Below are 18,511 nucleotides of genomic sequence, written 5' to 3' on the forward strand. Positions count from 1 at the left end.
TTAAAGAAAATGGAAGACAAAGCTAAGTCTAAGATTTCTTACAAGTGCAGCCACCTAGATTCAGTAGACACTGGCCTACAAAAAATTGGTCCTTTCCTGTGTCAGACAGAGCTCAAAGGGGTAAATCCAAACGCCCTAAGGGTTCCAGGTACCAGACTCAAGACTCATACAGGTCAAAGCAATGGGGTGCATCCACCTCCAAATCTGGATGAGATAAAGCGCAAACCTACAGAAAGCAATCCCAATGACTTCCCTCTGCCTACACCCAGCACTTATCTTTTGGCAGCACCCATAGGGGGAAAATTAACACTTTTTGCTCAAAATGGTAGTTAACAACCCAGGACAAGCTGGTACTAAACATTGTATCACAGGGATACAGATTCCATTTCCACACTCTGCCAATGACAAATGGTTGGCCAGATCGGCCAAGAAAACAATGGGCAGAGGCACAGAAACAGGTTACATCCCTCACGGATATGGGGGCCATTCAGACAGTACCAGAACAGGAAAAAGGACAAGGTTTTTGCTCAAGACTGTTCTTGGTACCCAGAAAGGACAAGGCCTGGCAGCCAATACTGGATTTATCCATTTTGAACACATACCTGGACGTTCCAAAATTCAAAATGCTCACCTTGCAACAGCTTCTGCCCATGCTGGGCAAGAATGCTTGGCTGGTGACTTTAGACCTAAAAGTGGCATACCTGAATGTCCCAATAAGACAGTCGTGCAGAAGATACCTCAGATTCAAGGCTGGCTTAATGCATTACCAATTTTCTGCACTGCCCTTTGGCTTATCTACTGCGCCCAGGGTCTTTACAAAGTGCCTGGCACCAGTAATTGCATTTTGCAGACAAAGAAGTATTCAAATATATCCTTACTTGGATGAATGTCTCATTTAAGCAGAGAACAAGGACACTCTTCTGTGACACCTGGTATTTGTGAAAAGGCTTTTAACATGCCTAGGGTACACAATAAACGAAAAGAAATCACAACTGGTACCCTCTCAAAATATAACATTCCTGGGTGCAAGCTTGAATACAACTGCCCAGATGGCTTACCTCATGCCAGACAAACAAAGGCAACTGACTACTTACTTCAAACTGATGGCAACAAAAACCCAATCTTCTGCAAGACAAATTCTGCAGGCTCTGGGCTTCATGGCATCCTGCATCCTACTAATTCCATATGCAAGACTGTGTATGAGGAAACTTCAGTGGTACCTAAAAAGTTTATGGAGTCAACATTCACACAGTCTGGAAACAATGATTCCTCTCATCCCCTGCCTGCAACAGGAGTTTCTATGGTGGGCAAAGGCCTGTCACCAAAACATGGGACGGCCCTTCACTCTACCCCCTGCCAGCCAAACCTTAACAACAGACGCATCAGGTTATGCCTGGGGGGCCCACATGGCAAGAAGATGCATTCAGGGGCATTCAGGGCATATGGGCATCAAATCAAATGCATCTACATACCAACCAGAAAGAGATGCTAGCTGTTCAAAATGCCCTAACAGCCTTCAAGGACTTACTTCATCCAGGACAACTACTGATAAAGACGGACAACACCACAGTCATGTAGTATATAAACAAGCAAGGGGGCACACACTCATACCCCCTTTGCAGATTAGCCATGGCACTGTGGGACACAGCTTTGACCTACCAAATAAATCTTCAAGCTCAATTCCTGCCAGGAAAACAAAACACTCTGGCAGACGATTTAAGCAGAAACCTTATGGATCCTCACGAGTGGAAACTAAATCCACAAGTCTTCAGCATGATAGCAGAGAAATGGGGGAGCCCAGACATAGACCTATTTGCCTCTCCTCAAAATTATCAACTGAAAAGATTCTGCACAAGAACTTATCACAGACAAGCATGGAAAGTGGACGCCCTATCCTTCAGTTGGAAAAACCTATCAGTAAGCTCCTTTCCTCCTCTGCCTCTTCTACCCAAGGTCCTCCTAAAAGTCAGACAAGAGAAGCCAAAGATATTAATTGCCCTGGACTGGCCCCGCCAATACTGGTACCCAATCCTAAGAAACTTGTCTCAATATCAAGCTTGGACCTTGCCTCAAAAAGCACAACTACTGCCCCAGCAAAACAATCAGATCCTGCACAATCAACTACAGACTCTGAACCTGGCAGCGTGGCTAATCCTGTAATCCTACAGATGACACCTCTCAGTAAAGCTGTGATGGATGTCATTTTGGAAGCCAGAAGGCCTAGTACTAGAAAATCTTATGCTAACAAATGGAAGATATTCTGTGCTTGGAATTAAGCACAAGGAACTGATACAGCAGAACCGCATATTCCTCAGATATTACAATACTTAACTGAGATGCTGGACAAAGGCCTATCTTTCTCATCAATCAAAATCCATGCCTCTGCCATTTCAGCACATTACAATACAGAGCCTCCAATCTTTTCTCATCCTTTACTAAAGCAGTATCTTAGAGGAGCCAAAAAATGTAAGGCCTCCTAGAAGACCACCATTACCTGCATGGGACCTCAATTATGTGTTGGAAAAGCTCACCCTGCCTCCATTTGAACCAGTTGCTACCTTTGATATAAAGTTCTTCTCATGGAAGACAGCTCTGCTACTAGCAATTACTTCAGCAAGAAGAGTTTCAGAGGTACTGGCCCTCATGGCTGTAGAGCCTTTTATCATATTTTACCCAGACAGGGTGTCTCTGAGGACAAATCCTACTTTTATGCCTAAGGTTGTTTCCATTGTGGCTTTTAACCAAACAATTCATCTGCCAACTTTTTATCCAAATCCGTAGAACAAGGGGGAGAGAATTCTGCATTCAGCTAAGATTCTGTTTGAGCAGGACTAAAGCTCTAAGAAAAAATGAGCAATTACTAGTGTCATATGCTGCAGGATCAGAAGGAAAGGCTATTTCAAAGCAGGCAATTTCAAAGTGGATAAGCCATTGCATCTGTTTCTGCTATTTACTCCATGGCAAACCTGTGACCATAGCTTTGGGATTCTACCCAAATGTAATGACTGCAATAGTGAAACACGAAGAACATAGTACAGTTGTGTACACTTACCATAAATGTAGATGTTCGAGTGTATTCACTGTTGCAGCCCAGGTTACCCTCCCGCCATCCCCCTGTCATTCTACAGTTTATCTTTCCTTCTCTATCTTCTACAACTTATGTGGTGTATTTGCTTGTAGATGAAGGTGAAGTTATTTTTATATATATATATATATATATATATATATATATATATATATATATATATATATATATATATATATATATATTTATTTAGAATATTGCTACCTTTTTGGGGGCACCTGACATTGGGGGCAAGAAAAACTAAAGAAAATGGCGCCGGCTGCATGTTTTATACCACTGACGTCATGGAAGAGAAGACAGCAACCGACGCAGGACCCAAGACTTTGGAATTCAGGCCGACTGAGGGCAACCTGCCAGCAGATTACCCAAATGTAATGACTGCAACAGTGAATACACTCGAACATCTACATTTATGGTAAGTGTACACAACTGTACTATTCCCTTGAATTACTTCCAGTGCAATTGACTTTAGGTAAGACCCCTCTTCAGGTCACTGCCAGCTATACGACCCCCCCCTCTATGAATCAGGACATCCACCCAGCCTACTTGGATCTACTTGAGTCAGTCAATATGCAACCAAAAACCCTGGTGTTTAACTGGGTAATTGGGGGACCGCTGTACCACCCCCGTGTGTGAATATCCCCGGTGAGATCTGACTACAGATCAGTCCTACTAGAAGTAACTATAACACAAAAGCCCCCCTTAGCAACAACTAGACTATAAAAATCTTCTCCAAGCCCAATTACCACCTCTTGTGTGACAGCATAAATAGCTTCATAGCCCTTCTTCCCACTGATGGAACAGACACCTATGCGGAGTTTTGCACCAATGCTTTATACTTGCACCTGTGCAATTGCATTGACTCTGCCGTACCTGATGGACCCAAAGCAAAATCTTCAAGGAAAAACAGACTGCCTGGTGGACAACTGCCATTAAAAAGCTATGCAATAGGAGAAAGAAATTGCTGTCTAAGAGCAAGAATGAACTGTCTCAAAACTGGATGGAAACACTCTTTCCTCAATGTAAAGAAGCAACGAAGACGCCTAGTGAAATCCTTCAAAGCCAACTATGAATCCAAATTAGCTTCACTAACTAAGGACAGCTACAAGGCATTCGTCAGTTACATCCGTAATGTCAAGGGTAAGGTCCAGATCTGCGCTGAACTCGTAGTTAATGATACTACATATACAGAACATGTAGCTATAGTAAACCTACTGGCTAACTGGTTCAATGAAAACTTCACTCCCCTGTCCGAGTCACACATACCCCAAAGCACCCCTATCACCTGACCCCCACCTAGTATCTCCAAGGAGCAAGTCTTAAACGCCCTTTCCAGGGCCAAAAACACATCCTCTATGGGACCACATAACATCTCGGGCTGTGTTCTACATTGGTTAAAACAGGAATTAACATCACCAATGGGCACGCTTTTCAATCACAACCTAAGCATTGTCTTTATCCCAGCAGACTGAAAAACTGTAACCATCATCCCTTTGCACAAAGGGTGTGCATTCAGTGGCCCATTAGCCTGACCAGCCTTATCTGCACGGCCGTGAAACGAATCATCATGGAGTTTATTAACAAAGATATAGGAGATCAAATGCTCGACCCCACTCAGTTCAGCTTTGTCAAGGGGAGATCATGCCTGTTAAACTTGGGGGACGTCTTAGAGACAGTCACCAAAGCCCTGGATGAGGGAAAATCTGTGCATATGGCCTACCTAGTCTTATCCAAGGCCTTTGACACAATCCAGTACTCGGGCAATATTGATAAACTCACCCAGCTGGGTATCAACCCATATATTTTCAGGTGGGTTGCAAACTGGCTCACTGATAGAACTCATACAGTCAAAATAGGAGACTCCACTTTTTCCAGCAGACCTGTAACCAGTGGTGTTCCACAGTGATTGGTTCTGGGACCCCTACTGTTCAGAATCTAATTCTCTGAAGTGCAGGCTAAAACTAAAGGACTGCGGCTGACAAAGTTTTCTGATGACTGCAAACTGGGAGCAGTCACTGAAACCTCTAGCGATGTCAGCGTCCTGCAAGAAGGTCTTATGCAGACTAATGACTGATGTTAAAGTCATGGCCTTAATGCATTTTTCTGCATCAAGTTCATCACCCCCTTCGGCAGGGGTGATAATCTGCAAACTACCACATCAATAGCAATACCCTAAGCACACAGTCAGTGGTGAGAGGTTTGGGCACACGGGTCGACAACAACCTTAACTTCGATCCCCATATCTCAATAGTGGTAAGACGGGCATTTTATATTGCTCATCTCATAAGTAAGGGCATTTCCTCCAGAAAAATAGGTGGTAATCCATCCTGTTCTTCTCTCTCATCAGGCCAATAATGGAGTACAATGCTCCCTTTGTTATGTTCCTTTCAAACACCTGCAGCAATTGGATAGACCACAAAAGTTGCTTACAAAGAAAATTCAGGGTCTTCAAGGTCTGTCTTACCTGAACAGACTGAAATCATTATCACTTTACTCTGTGTCGTACAGACTGCTCAGTGGTGACCTCTGCCTTGCATATAATGGAAATGCTGCACATTTGCAAGTCAAATGGCACATGGGTCACGCGATCGAAGGACCTTAACCTGTTATGTGACATCAACAAAACTTGCTGGAAAGACAGATTTGTCTCGGAGCTTGCCCCACCTTTGTGGCAAGCTTCCCATTCATGTTAAATCATTGGCCCTATTCAAGTGTAACTTGGATGGATAAGAGGGGTAACCAGAAATTCACCCTGGAGGTTCCAACTGTGTACCTCTTGGACAAGGGCAGTAGGTGCTGATTTTAGTGTCTGCTTGAACCCGACACCCTTGCGAACACAGGTTGAACTTGGCTAGGGTTGAAAGGGCCCTGGGACCATTAGCTTAGTAACCTCTTATGATCCAATGCAAATTTTGTCTGTCCATCCCTTCACTAAACGTTGCCATCTTGGCTCAGTTACAAGGGCTAAAGCTGGATTTGCTCCTGTCCTCTTCACCCCAGACAATACTTTCATTCGCTCACCCTCTTAAAAGCTCTTGGAGTCTTCCCAAGAACCTATACCTCAACATTGACTACAGTGAACATAGTACTGTTGTGTTTACACTTGGCATAATTGTAGATGTTAGAATAGATCAACTTTGCAGTACCCTTTCCCACTGCCTTCTGCTCTTTTCCTCCTTTAATCCTTTCCCTGGGTCGTTGTGAGTCTCTCTCACATTTTCATTCCCTATCCTCCCCTTTTTTCTCCTCCTGTTTAGATTAGGGTTCTTGATCTATACTCAGGACAGTTGTGAGGGTCCTGCAGTTAACTCAGGACCATCGGACTCTGTATTCTTGAGAAGAAAGACCTGAAGAAGGTGCTGACTGATGTTTATTTTATATCCAGACTTCTGGTATTCAGGCTGTCCGTGGGCTTCTTCACAGAGGAAGACCCAAGAATCCATACTGCAACATTGATCTACTCTAACATCTACAGTTATGGTAAGTGTTGACACAATTCTACTGTACTTGCTACCCTGCAGGCACTTCAAGATAGTTTCCCACAAGATGCTCATGATGTTTGTATGGACAATATGCTTGTCTGATAGTAAACTTGCCCCCCCCCCCCCACACACACACACACACACACAGGTCATTAAGTGTGGGAATAGGCTTTGTTAATGAACAGTTTTACCTGATAGCAAGTCATATGCCAAGTAAAACCATTTCTCTGCCAGACAGACTTGGACTTGTTGGTTTCCTTCTGATGCTGTACATAACAGACCTGGTCAAATGTGTCTGACTGACTCACTTGCTCTGCTAGTACTGATATTGCACTATAATAAGTAGAAAGTGATCTGAGTCTCTAATCTATAATCTTCTCATTTGCACAAATAATTTTCTGCTACTGGTTGAAGTGTTGCTGCAGTCTTTTTTTTTTACATCTCTGACTAACTCCAAATGCAGCAGCTCTTTACCCTTATCCCCCTTCCAGGGCAGTGGCTTGGGGATTCTGTAGTCCAGAATTGGCTCTCTGAACTAATGTATGCTTTTCCTTTGTTCTCATTGATTCCCAAGTTTGTTAAGAAAGCTAGTGAAAATGAGTCTAGTGTCATTTCCACCCCCCCCCCTTTTTGGCCTCATTTTATGGAAACATTTCTACACGAGACCCTTTAGAACCATGCTCAGTTTTTCAGACCTTCACTACCTCTAGCTAATTGCCATGTTTCTCCACTTCAGTGTTTGCCTGGACATTACCTTTGCAGAGATATCCAAATTGTTATTTCTGTCCAGATGCCCAACAACAAAGAAAACAACTTGGGTTTGCAGCATGAGTAACCACCAGGAGCTTAAATCCCAGCTCCTGTTTTGGCTTTTCTGGATTATTTTTTTTTCAGGTCTTTGATAAGAAGCTTAGACTGGAATCAAAGTGCATCATTTGTATATGTTCAGTTTCACCCAGGCCCCAGAAAAAAGTCTTATCTTAAGATATTTATTTTTTACTGGGAAAGTCCAACAGAGTCTTGAATATCATATCCCTTTACAGGGTGACCTGGGGAGAAAAGCTCATACAGTATTATGTACATTGTTACAAAGCTGATTTACATAAATTTGCTTATAGTGCATTTAACAAGACAATAACAGAATATGGTCTCTAATAGTCACACTACATCAAAAGAGATGATTAGAAAGTCGTAACACTAATTCTGTTACATAATTAGACATCTGCATCTGTATAGAAAAATGTGGACAAAACAGGTTTTCAATGTCTAGCAAGTGTTGCTGAATGAAGGAGGAATATGAGAAGCTGAAAAGAGGGAGTTAGATGCAAAACTTGCTTATAGAAACAAGATCCTGAGAATATTAGTGTTTGTGTTAATAGATAAAAGGTGAAGAAAGGATGAGGGAGAAGTAGAATAGAATTAGATAGGGTATTGGTGTATGTAAGTAGTGAAAAAAGAGCTTATATTTGTGTAAAAGGAGCTATGAGTAGTCAGGAGAGAGAAGAGAGTTAAGAGTGAATGTAGTGAGACAGGGTAATAAAGAAATGCTTCAGTTGAGATGTATGCTTTCCTTAAAGGTGTTTCCATACTAGTCTACCATTCGCGTGCCCCCTGGGCTCCATGGAGGCTGATTTTTGCCTTGCAGAAATTAACACTCCTCTTTTTGAACTGGCTGATCATCATGCTTGAAGTACTTAGCCTGGAGGATCCTCTTTTTGGTGGCAATTACGTCAGCTAGGTGAATGTCTGGACTTCAGGTTTTACAAATGTATTCTCCTTACCTGTCTTTCATAAGGATAGACTAACCCTTTGTACTAACTCATCTTTTTTATACTGAATATGGCCACAGAAGCCAATTTAAGTTAATCAGTCAACCTTCCTATCCTTTCTAAGTTTCAGATAAAGGGTACTATCTCTTGCACTGTCTAGATGTACAGAGGCAACATTGATTCTGCTTGCATAGAGCCAGTCAGTTAAGAAAATGTAATTTCTCTTTGCATTATTTGCACTAAAAAGACTGAAGCATAATGCATCTAAACTGACTCTGACCAATGCAATTACTCATTGCATCCTATTTTGTTATGAAAAATGTGGTAAGCTGCTTCCTCTACCTCCAAAACCTCATTTTACTAGAGCATTTACTAATGTTGCATGCGCGGTGGTTCAGCGGTAGCGTTGTTGCCTCACAGCAAGAGGTTCTCCCGTTCGATTCTCGGCTGGAGTACGGGGAGTGCCTTCTGTGTTGGGGTCTGCATGTCCTCCCCGCGGTTGGGTGGGCGTTCGAAAGACTTGCGTAAATGGGCGTGCCTTTGTTGAAGGTTGAAGGTTGAACATCAAGCTGGCACCTCGGCGTATGTCAAAATCTACTGCCAATCATTAGTGGACCGGAGTTCCACTGTGGCGACCCCTAACCGGGAAAAGCCGAAAGACCACAACAACATTTACTAATGCTGCCGTAGATTATTTTTGTACAGCTGTAACTTAAGGCTTCTCTGTGTGCTTTCACAAGACACTGTATACCGGATGTGGTATCCATGGAGCGTACTACTTTTGGGAACACCATTTTGCATAATATTTTCTTAATTGCCCAGGGGATTCTGTTTAAAATGTGGTCCTAAATGTTGAAGAAAATATATTTATTCTTATAATGATAGCTCAGATAATCCAAGTCTATCCACTTCAGCAAACCCACCCACCTTCCTCAGTTAAGTCAGGGTCTGTAAGGAGTTTTTTTTAGGTATATTTGCATTAGTTAGGCAATTACTGCACCCCAGAGCTATTTACTTGGAAGTCTGTAGAGTCTAACTACCAGAGAAAATGATAGGAGGATGGAACATCTCGAGCTTGCAATAGTTTCAGCGCTGAGCTGACTTGAGCCTGTGGCCAAAGTCTTAGGGGTTGAAGAGGATGGACCTGGATCATCTGTAGACTTATATTATTATGGAAAATACAGAGCTTTGTTTATTTATTTTTATTTATCTTCTTTATTGGTATGCTTTTGGTTTATGTATATAATGTGGCAGAAACAAATTGCTACAGCAGAATGAATGAAAGCAGATTGATGTAAATATTATCTTGGACATCTTTCAAGAAACTCAACTACTTGGTATCATAGATGAACAACCAGGATCCAAATGAAACACAAATCTTCAGATAAAATTGTTTTAATTCTAGTGCCTCAGTGAAAACACCTTCTTGGAATCTTGGTATCATAGCCGATGATAAACTCAACTTTGACCATCATATTCAACAAAATATAAAAAAAAGCATAAAAAAATAGGAATACTGTACAGAAACAGACGGTTCCTTACCACTACAACCAAAACTACCCTGGCTAAAACCTTCCTGCTCCCATCACTTCTCTACAGTTCCTGTATACTAACCAACCTACAGAACTGAACCAAAACTAAATTAGAGCAATGCTACAACAAAGCTGCAAAGTTTGCAACCAACTCCAACTATTGTACACATCACTGTACATCATTCAAAGAATTAAACTGGTTAGAATGAGCACAACAGCTTTCATATACACACCTGATTGTAACACACAACCTATTTTATAGGCCCAAAGATAAAAGCCTGTTTTAAATTTACAAACCTAGGAAAATCTCTGTGCTTGCACTGTATTGCTGAGTCTTGAGACACCCTCCCTCCCAACATTAGGCTAACTCCTAGCCTACCTATTTTTAAAGCCTTCCCTCCCAACATTAAGCTAACTCCTAGCCTACCTCTTTTTAAAGCCTTCCTAAAAGAACAGCTAAATAGATCATGGCTATGCACATGCATAACCCCAGGCTAATACAGTCTACCCTCCTATACCTCCTTCAATTACATTAACATGTCCAGTACCCTTAAGCACTGTCAAGACTGGAAAAAATGAAATAGTATGCTACTACTATCATTCTACCTCCTTATGAACTAATCTGAACAGCACAAATACTCTTCCAGCTCAAACATTAAGAATGGTATTGTGTAAATATCCAATCACTGAGGCAGTGGCACTGTATCATGGTAAAAGTCTTGTCAAATTTATAATTTTGTGTAAAGTGTTATCAAGATAAACATTTAATGTATCAACTGTATACCTATGTACTAATTTTGTTATTGTCGTTTGCTTGTAAGTCTTTGTTTGTTTGTCTGTTTGTGTCTTTCGACTTTTCCCGGTTAGGGGTCACCACAGCGGAACTCTGGTCTGCTAATGATTGGCAGTTGATTTTTACGTACCGGCTTGCCAGGACTGATGCATAACCTTCAACAAAGGTACGCCCATTCACGCATGTCTCCACGCAGAAGACGCTCTAGCTGAGAATCGAACCGGACAGCGTCTTACTGTGAGGCGACAACGCTACCGCAACACCACCACCGCGGTTTGCTTCTAAGTCTTGTAGTTTTCTAAAATTGTGGAGCTTTTCTCCCTGGGCCCCTGGTGAAAACAGGTTTTGTGACCCAGTCAGACTGTCCCAGTTAACAAATGTCAGATAAATAGAGCATGAAGATGAAAGGCATGTAATGTGAGATCCATTGTAGCAAACTAATGCTCATCAAAGAGTAGACTAACGTATAATATACTTTTTTAACTGTAAGTTAATATTGTCAAATAGTACTTACCAGAAGAGCATGAATTTCATTACTAATTGCTCATACAAACCTGTTTCAGGTAAAGTGTTGTAGTTCTTATTAAACTGTTATATATACAGGGAAATCATTCAGAAAATATACAACTCTGGAATGATTTAAAAAAGTTGTACATGCGTGTTTTATTAATTAACTTTTACCGCTTGAATATTACAGTAAATTTTAATGAAGAAGACACACCCTTTGCAGTACCATGCACCCCAAGTCTGTTTTTTCTTTATTTTTTACCCTGTGTATTTTCAAGTTTGTACAAGACCAACTGTAAGTTTTAGCATGAGAGGCAGCATAAATGTGCTGTGTGCGTGTTTGATAAGAACGCATCTATAGAAAGCAGTTATTTAATAGAATTAGGACTGTGCATTGCAAACTAAATTGATAGTGAATTTCCTTTTTATGTAATTTGTCAATATAATTTCATCCGTAGATGTAAACACGTTGGAAGCATAATCTGGTGTCTTTAATTTCATCAGTAGTTTTGCATTATTTGTTGACCAGGGTACAGTGTTATAATATCTCTCTCAACTACTTTGCTCAAGAATTCTAGACAAGGTCAAAAAAGAAAGGGGAAGGCCCAAAATCAGGCAATTTTTAAATATTGTTGTAAAAAGTTAATAAAATAGGTTTTGCATTAACATGCATTTTCTGTACAGTACTAGTGAAACACTGGTGCAGCGGTTAGCGTAGTTGCCTCACAGCAAGAGGTTCTCCTGTTCGATTCTCGTCTGGAGCGCCTTCTGTGTGGAGTCTCCATGTCCTTCCCGTGGTAGAGTGACGTTAAAAACATACAGGTAGATACGAACGTGAATGGGCATGCCTTCGTTGAAGGTTGGGCATCGGGCTGGCAACTTGGCACCGTAAAATCCACTGCCAATCATGAGTGGACCGGAGTTCTGCTATGGCGACCCCTAACTGGGAAAAAACGAAAGAGTTTTACTAGTGAAACACTGTCTGGCATTATTGAATGTAATAATTTCCCAGCAAGTAACCAAATTTGAGATGTCAAGTCAAAAATATGAGGCAAATCAGAGACAGTTGTGAAGTGGGCAGTGGACCATTTTCTTGCTCAGCATGGGAAAAATAGTATGTGACGCAATGCATAAAGCTGAAGTTTATTCAAAGTTTACAGTGTAGCATAGTAATTATGTACAAGAATGTGCAAAATATTTCCAAATGAAAGCATAAAACAGGTGTAGCAGATCTTTTCAAGTTTAATATAATAAATGTAAAGGAGGATGTCAGAGTGGAGAAGACGGCAGGGCTGATAGAGTGGTTGGTAGGGACGAGTGGGTTATTGTCATATGGTTCATAGACAAACATGGAGGAACTCTTGTCATATTTTATCTGCAGGGAGGCCATGCGAGAATAGGGATAGGCACACACCACAGGTGGCAAACACGAAGCATAGTCTAGTATTGATTTGGTGAGATGTGTGTAAGAGTAGCTGGCAGAACACACATGATATATTCATAACAAAGGACAGCACGTAATGAATTGTGGGGAAAATCTTTGCACATGTTTAGTAATAGAACTAAAGCTATATTTTTTCTTGATTTGACTGAAGGTGCTGTGAAATGTGCATCTTGCCATGTAGTTGTCACTTAAAATGTGTAGGACGTGATTTTGTATGGACAGCAGCAATTCTTTACACAGGCACTGATGTTCTCTGCTTAAAGATAATCAGTAAATTTAATGGATAGCAATAAGTGTGCCATGCTGATGGCTGTCGCATGTGGTCTGCAGCATAGTTTAAAGCAGGTGTTTGTGTATCTACAGTTCTGCTCAGAAATGAAGATGAAAATGTTTTGGGACCGTGTGTCTACCACAGACACAGCTGCTAATAGACCTAACATTGAATTTAATTAGACATAATCCCCCCCCGCAAAAAAAAACTACTCTCTTAGAATTGGAGAAGCAGTACGTTCATATACTTAGCTGACTGGGAAATTGGCCAGACTAACCAAACTGGTCATGAAACACACACAAGTGACCGTTTTATAGGTAAGGCTTAAAAGCTTTATCTGGTGAGGCTAGCTATCTGGTAGTGCGAGCACTGGCTCTAGGTGATGGTCCTCGTTTGTAACACCCTGACCCCATATATATAAAATGGAGACAAGGGGGTTGTTGCCAGTGCATGCCAGTCAGTCAGTGGCTACTAATGAGACTTCCAGTGATTCACACTGCATGAAAGTTCCTGTTAGAAAAACTTCTTTGGGGCACAGTAAATAGATGCTTACAGCCTGATTGCAGTCTAAACTGAGGTCCGTTTATTCTCTTTTTTTTTTCACTGCACAAGGAACAGGAAATTACATCAAGCATATTACTATGTGTCCACCAGAAAACACTACCATCGTGTGGCTAAACATATTACACATAACTGAAAGATATTACACACACGCACATAGTAGTTGTTGCTATGTATATGTCCAACAGTTCCGCTATTGTTGACATAAGCAAGTAGAAGTCTTTATTTCACTGCTTCAGGAGTGTTCATTGATAAAGCACAGTCTTGGCCCTCCATTTCATTGCTTGGCTGAAGCCGATGTTGCCAGTACTGTAAAAGTATTCAAAAGCATGGTGGCTTAGAAAGTGCTGAATGCTACATAGTAGTAGTGCTTTGGGAAATAGTAGTCCATGGAAAGGAGAGGCAAACAGAAGTAGAAGTGAAAGAAGAGCTTGTAACAGGCTCCCCCATTGTAATTCCCAGACCCATAATTGCAATTTTCTCAGAAGGGTGAGTCCACTCCAATCCCAGACCCCTACTACTTGTACAGTGAGATCACCCTACATTCGTAAAAGGGAATACTGTGAGACACCACTATCTCTAAGTTAATATATACTTGTCCCATTTTTGCCTCTTGCTTGCTGTTCTAGGACTTGCAGTTACAAGTTTCAGAATTTAAATCTGATGCTCTGTTTCTGTCGGTCTATTCTTTGTTGACTGGGTTAGTCCCATTAAACTAGTAGCCTCTTTGCAGGGGAGACCCAAGGTGGTATTTATACTACTAGAGGAAATTTGACCAGGATATTGAAGAACTTCCCCATTTTTGTTTTGGGGTCTTTTATATGCACCTGAGCTACCACCAACTCAAGCAGATGGGGCATCTGTTTGACATTTCATCTGAAGCGCTATATCAGATTAATTGCCTAAAGTGTAGGGGAAGCATATGACTAAGACATGAAGGGAGTTTTATGAATTGCTGAATTGCAGAGGTTTACTATTAGAACAGTTATTGAACTTTTGTCCCTGTGAACAGTTTGTAAAGTTTCATGTATGAAGTAGTGATTGCTGCTTTGGGGATCCCATTTTTATAATGGAGTTGTAAGACTGAACAGATTGCGTCCTGTTTGCCATGTTGTATCTAAAGAGCTAAGTATCATTTGACTGTATTGATAAATTCTGAGACATCTACAGGTTCAAGGTATGCTTTTGATCCCTCTCGTATGAGGTATATAGTGCTGTCTCTTTGCGAATGTGTGAAGTGTTCAGGGTACAGCCTGTCCTATGTGCATACACATATACATACCTATATGCATGTGCAAAAACAATTGCTGTAATATTTTTTTCATAAATTCTATTATTGTCAGAGAATTCTGCAGTGTTCAGCAGTACTTGATTTTAATCAACAATTTGAATCACTGTAGGTCATACATTATCAAACTCTGCCACGGTGAGCCTCTATCAGACCACAAATGTCATTGAGCTTTCATCAGAAAACTGTTTTGCATTATCCTCTCCATGAAAAAAAATATGTACTGCATTGTGCAGATCCCACCCAAAACCCAAACATGTTTTAATTGACCAAGACTGTGCTTAGTGCTTTCTTATTTAGCTGCCTAAGAAGCTCGGTTCTTTGTTTATCATTTGCGAAATGGGCATTGAAAGATGGCTATTTCTGAAACTGAATAGTGAATATTTCCTTTACCAAGATCGTAATATAGAGTTTAGAAGATCAAGCTGCTTTAATCATGTAAAGTCATATATCTCCTGCAAAAGGATGACGTTCTCAAAACTAAAAATGCTGCTTCTGGTATTTCCTTCTGGTCATCTTAAATGGTAATAATATTTTTTTTCTTTTTAGGGACATGAATTCTATAATCCTCAGAAGAAAAATTACATTTTTTTACGCAATGCAGCTGAAGAGTTAAAGCCAAGGAGTAAGAAATAGTAAGTTACATGCTTTTTGTTCTATCCAGACTACATTGTCAAATTTGATTCCCTTTTGGAGGGAAGGTAATCAATAAAATTAAATCGAACTTTTAACAATTGTCTTGTATAAAACATACTGGTTATGAAAGCAGATTTTTACATTGATTGGATTTGTCCCATTATTCACCTGCAGATTAATGGTTCTTGTTTCTAAAAACTTTTATTTTGCTAGCTTATTTATCTCCAAAGATATTTTTATTTAATTTTATTAACCAGGTTGTAGTACTGATCACATGAACCTTTTCAGGTGTTATACAGGCCCACACGGAGTACGTTGCTAATTTGTATCTGTGCTTACCATTCAGCAATAACACGGCATTGTGCTGTATTTGATACAGATGGTATACATTATAACCCACAGGCTTACATTGGGGGCCAGATCCCAAAAGACCTGCTCTCAGTGTAAGTGGTCGCTTACATTGAGAGCAAGTCTTTTGGAATCTGGCCCGAAATGTTTGCTTTCCACTGGCATCCTAACTTTCCACATATTTCAAAACTACTACAATAAGCATTGTCCTGATGAATTAGTAATGCTAGGGCATAGTTTTTTGTATAGCAGCTTGTATAACAGACTCACTAGAGCAAAGAAATGAAAGAAGTTCCATCCTTCTGAAAGCTGTTAGGGGTGGAAAGTGTAAAAGTATCAGCAGCTTGGAACATAAATGCATTTTTTTCCAGTTTCTTACGCTTGAAGGAGGGAAGTATGCAGGTATCGCTGTTTCACTGGGTGCTGTGCTTTGCCTTTGTCATAAAGGTAGAAAGGCTGTAGTTATAGTTCTCACATCAGGCACTTTGATTTGTATTCCATTATTGATGCTGTAGTGCTGAGTGAGAGTCTGCTGTACTGTTGGGATTTTGAAGTGTGAGCTTCCATCTGCCTATATTAGTAGGACATCAGTAACTTTCAAAATATATCTGTGAAGAGTAGGTGGAATGTTTACAAACCACTGTTTTGTACAAAACACAATATTGATGCTTAGTGTTACCACTTGTCTCCCTCCATTCTCTGACCACTTTAAACGTTGATCCTCGATTTCTATATACCAGTTCTTGTATGACCTTAAACGTTTATTTGCATATTTCAAACAATTTCAAACATTTTGCATCATTTTGGTTCTTTGAAAATGTATAGTAAAATAAGCATATTTTACTATGTATGCCATATTTCAGAAGATATAAAAGGAAGTTATTTTACTGTTCCCTTCATTTATTGCAATCCAGCAGTCGGAGATTTGTTGTATGCCAATATCTATTCTTCCACTTTTATTCTGCCAGTGTTCGAAATTCTTGACTGCGACTTCAATTAATGCATTAATGTCCAGATTCCAAAATGGTTTATGTTGGCAAGATCATATTTTACACAACAGTTGCAGCTCAGTACAGCATATTGCCTAGAGCATATATTGTTTTTGAAACTATCCCACTTTTCTCAAAAAAGTGTTTTGCTCTTGACCTCTTTGAAACCGTGGATTCTGGTGTCTTGTCTCTGCTGACGGAAGTTTCAAAGTCTGCATTGTGTATTATACTGTGCAAATCCCATTAAATTGTTTCTGACTCAGCTGGATACATTCTTGACCTTTTTCAGAAAGGTGTTTTACAGAGTAAACCACTCTGCCTTTGATAATCTTATTTATTTTTACTACATTTTAAGAATTGATTTGTCTATCTCTTAGTTTTGTTTAGCTTAGCCTTATGTGATCTATCTCAGTGAGCATAACCCTCACTTAAGCCCAAGTACTACTTTGACAGTCATTTCGCATGTTTGACATTTTCCTACACAGGTACTCTTATGATGTAGTGGAACAATGTTAAACTTGATGAAATTCCCAGTAGATGTTCATCATAGGGGAGCAGCTGTAGCACAAGTCTTCACAGGAAAAAATGTTAAACTTGATGAAATTCCCAGTAGATGTTCATCATAGGGGAGCAGCTGTAGCACGTCTTCACAGGAAGGATCTGGAACTGGGCCTCAGTCTGACTTTCAAAACTTTCACAAATGTCCGTACCAAGACAAGCTCCTCTTGCACCCCAGAAGTCAGTCTTGACATACAGATGAAAAGATGGGCTGTTTGTCATTATTCAGTTGTTTTTGGAGCAAAAAGCAGTCAGTCATTCCATCAAATTCATCTGTTCCCTTGCAGTCGATTTCCAAAGAACTTTAAGTACCTAGTTTAAGAGCTATTTATTGTTTATCGATTGCTGCGTATTATCAGCTGATTTGATGGTTGAACATTATATACTTTCTAAGTTTCTGAAGTCCATAATGTTCCTGTCCTGGAAAAGCATTTTTATGAGTGTGCTTGCAGAAGACAGTCCACTGTTTGCTTCTTTTGCACCAACAGATCAGGTTGAAAAAAAAATGTCTAAATTGAAGTGGCTTTCTACTTGCATCAAATTTTAAGTTAGTATGGCAATTGGAAGGCAACAAGAAGTTATGTACTCACTATAACGTTCGATGTATGTAGTCCATCTCGCCTCACATTCTTACCCATGGGTTCAGATTCGAATATCGGCTCCGACCCGGCCTATTTTACTAGCTCAAAAGTCTCTGATTGGCTGGGCTAAGAGGGTATCCCATAGTACACTGCTTCGCATCCCCAGATCTCGTTTGCCATTTGTAGAGCTCGGACGTGGTCTCGCTTGTCTGCATAGTTTTGCAAAACATCATAAGTTGGATGTGTTGCCAGAGAATAGGCTTTTTTCAGGATCACTGTGTTGTGTGGGTTCCCTCTTAACTACTCTACAAGTTATTTGGAGGATTCAGTCCTAGTGGTTGAAGAGGATGGACTGGGATTTTCTTAAAGGGGAAAGCTATGAAATTACCATAAAGATAGCTATAGATAGATGACCCAAGTATGTAATGTTTTAACAAATCTGGCCACTATCCCCTTTCTCAGTTGAGGCCCAAAGTAAGGATTGATGGGTATGTAGACTGCTGCTTAGTCCATTGATGAGGCCTTTAGCTAGGTGCTTGGAAATCTGGACAGTCTAGCTAGCATATGACATGGAAAGGGAATGAGGAGCTAAGCCTGGGAAACATTTCACTGCTGAGCAGACTTGGCCCTGCGGCTAAGTCTTTGAGGTTGAATAAGATGGCATTTT

At 40.5% G+C, this 18,511-nt stretch overlaps 1 protein-coding gene across 6 annotated transcripts in view; it reads left to right on the top strand.

The window, feature by feature from the left end:
* The window catches only part of RAE1 (ribonucleic acid export 1), a 601,382-nt gene that overhangs the window by 457,906 nt on the left and 124,965 nt on the right, over nt 1-18,511 (top strand). For 5 of the 6 annotated variants that reach the window (XM_044090053.1, XM_044090052.1, XM_044090057.1 and 2 more), the window contains one exon: nt 15,282-15,367. In XM_044090053.1, coding sequence (XP_043945988.1) covers nt 15,282-15,367 — 86 coding nt within the window. Of the gene's footprint in view, nt 1-15,281; nt 15,369-18,511 lie in introns of those variants that run through there. The other variant, XM_044090055.1, reaches the window with a different exon arrangement.

Source organism: Protopterus annectens, chromosome 12.part0 (genome assembly GCF_019279795.1).
Source record: "Protopterus annectens isolate FY-2018-M chromosome 12.part0, PAN1.0, whole genome shotgun sequence".
In the NCBI taxonomy this organism is placed as follows: domain Eukaryota; kingdom Metazoa; phylum Chordata; order Ceratodontiformes; family Protopteridae; genus Protopterus; species Protopterus annectens.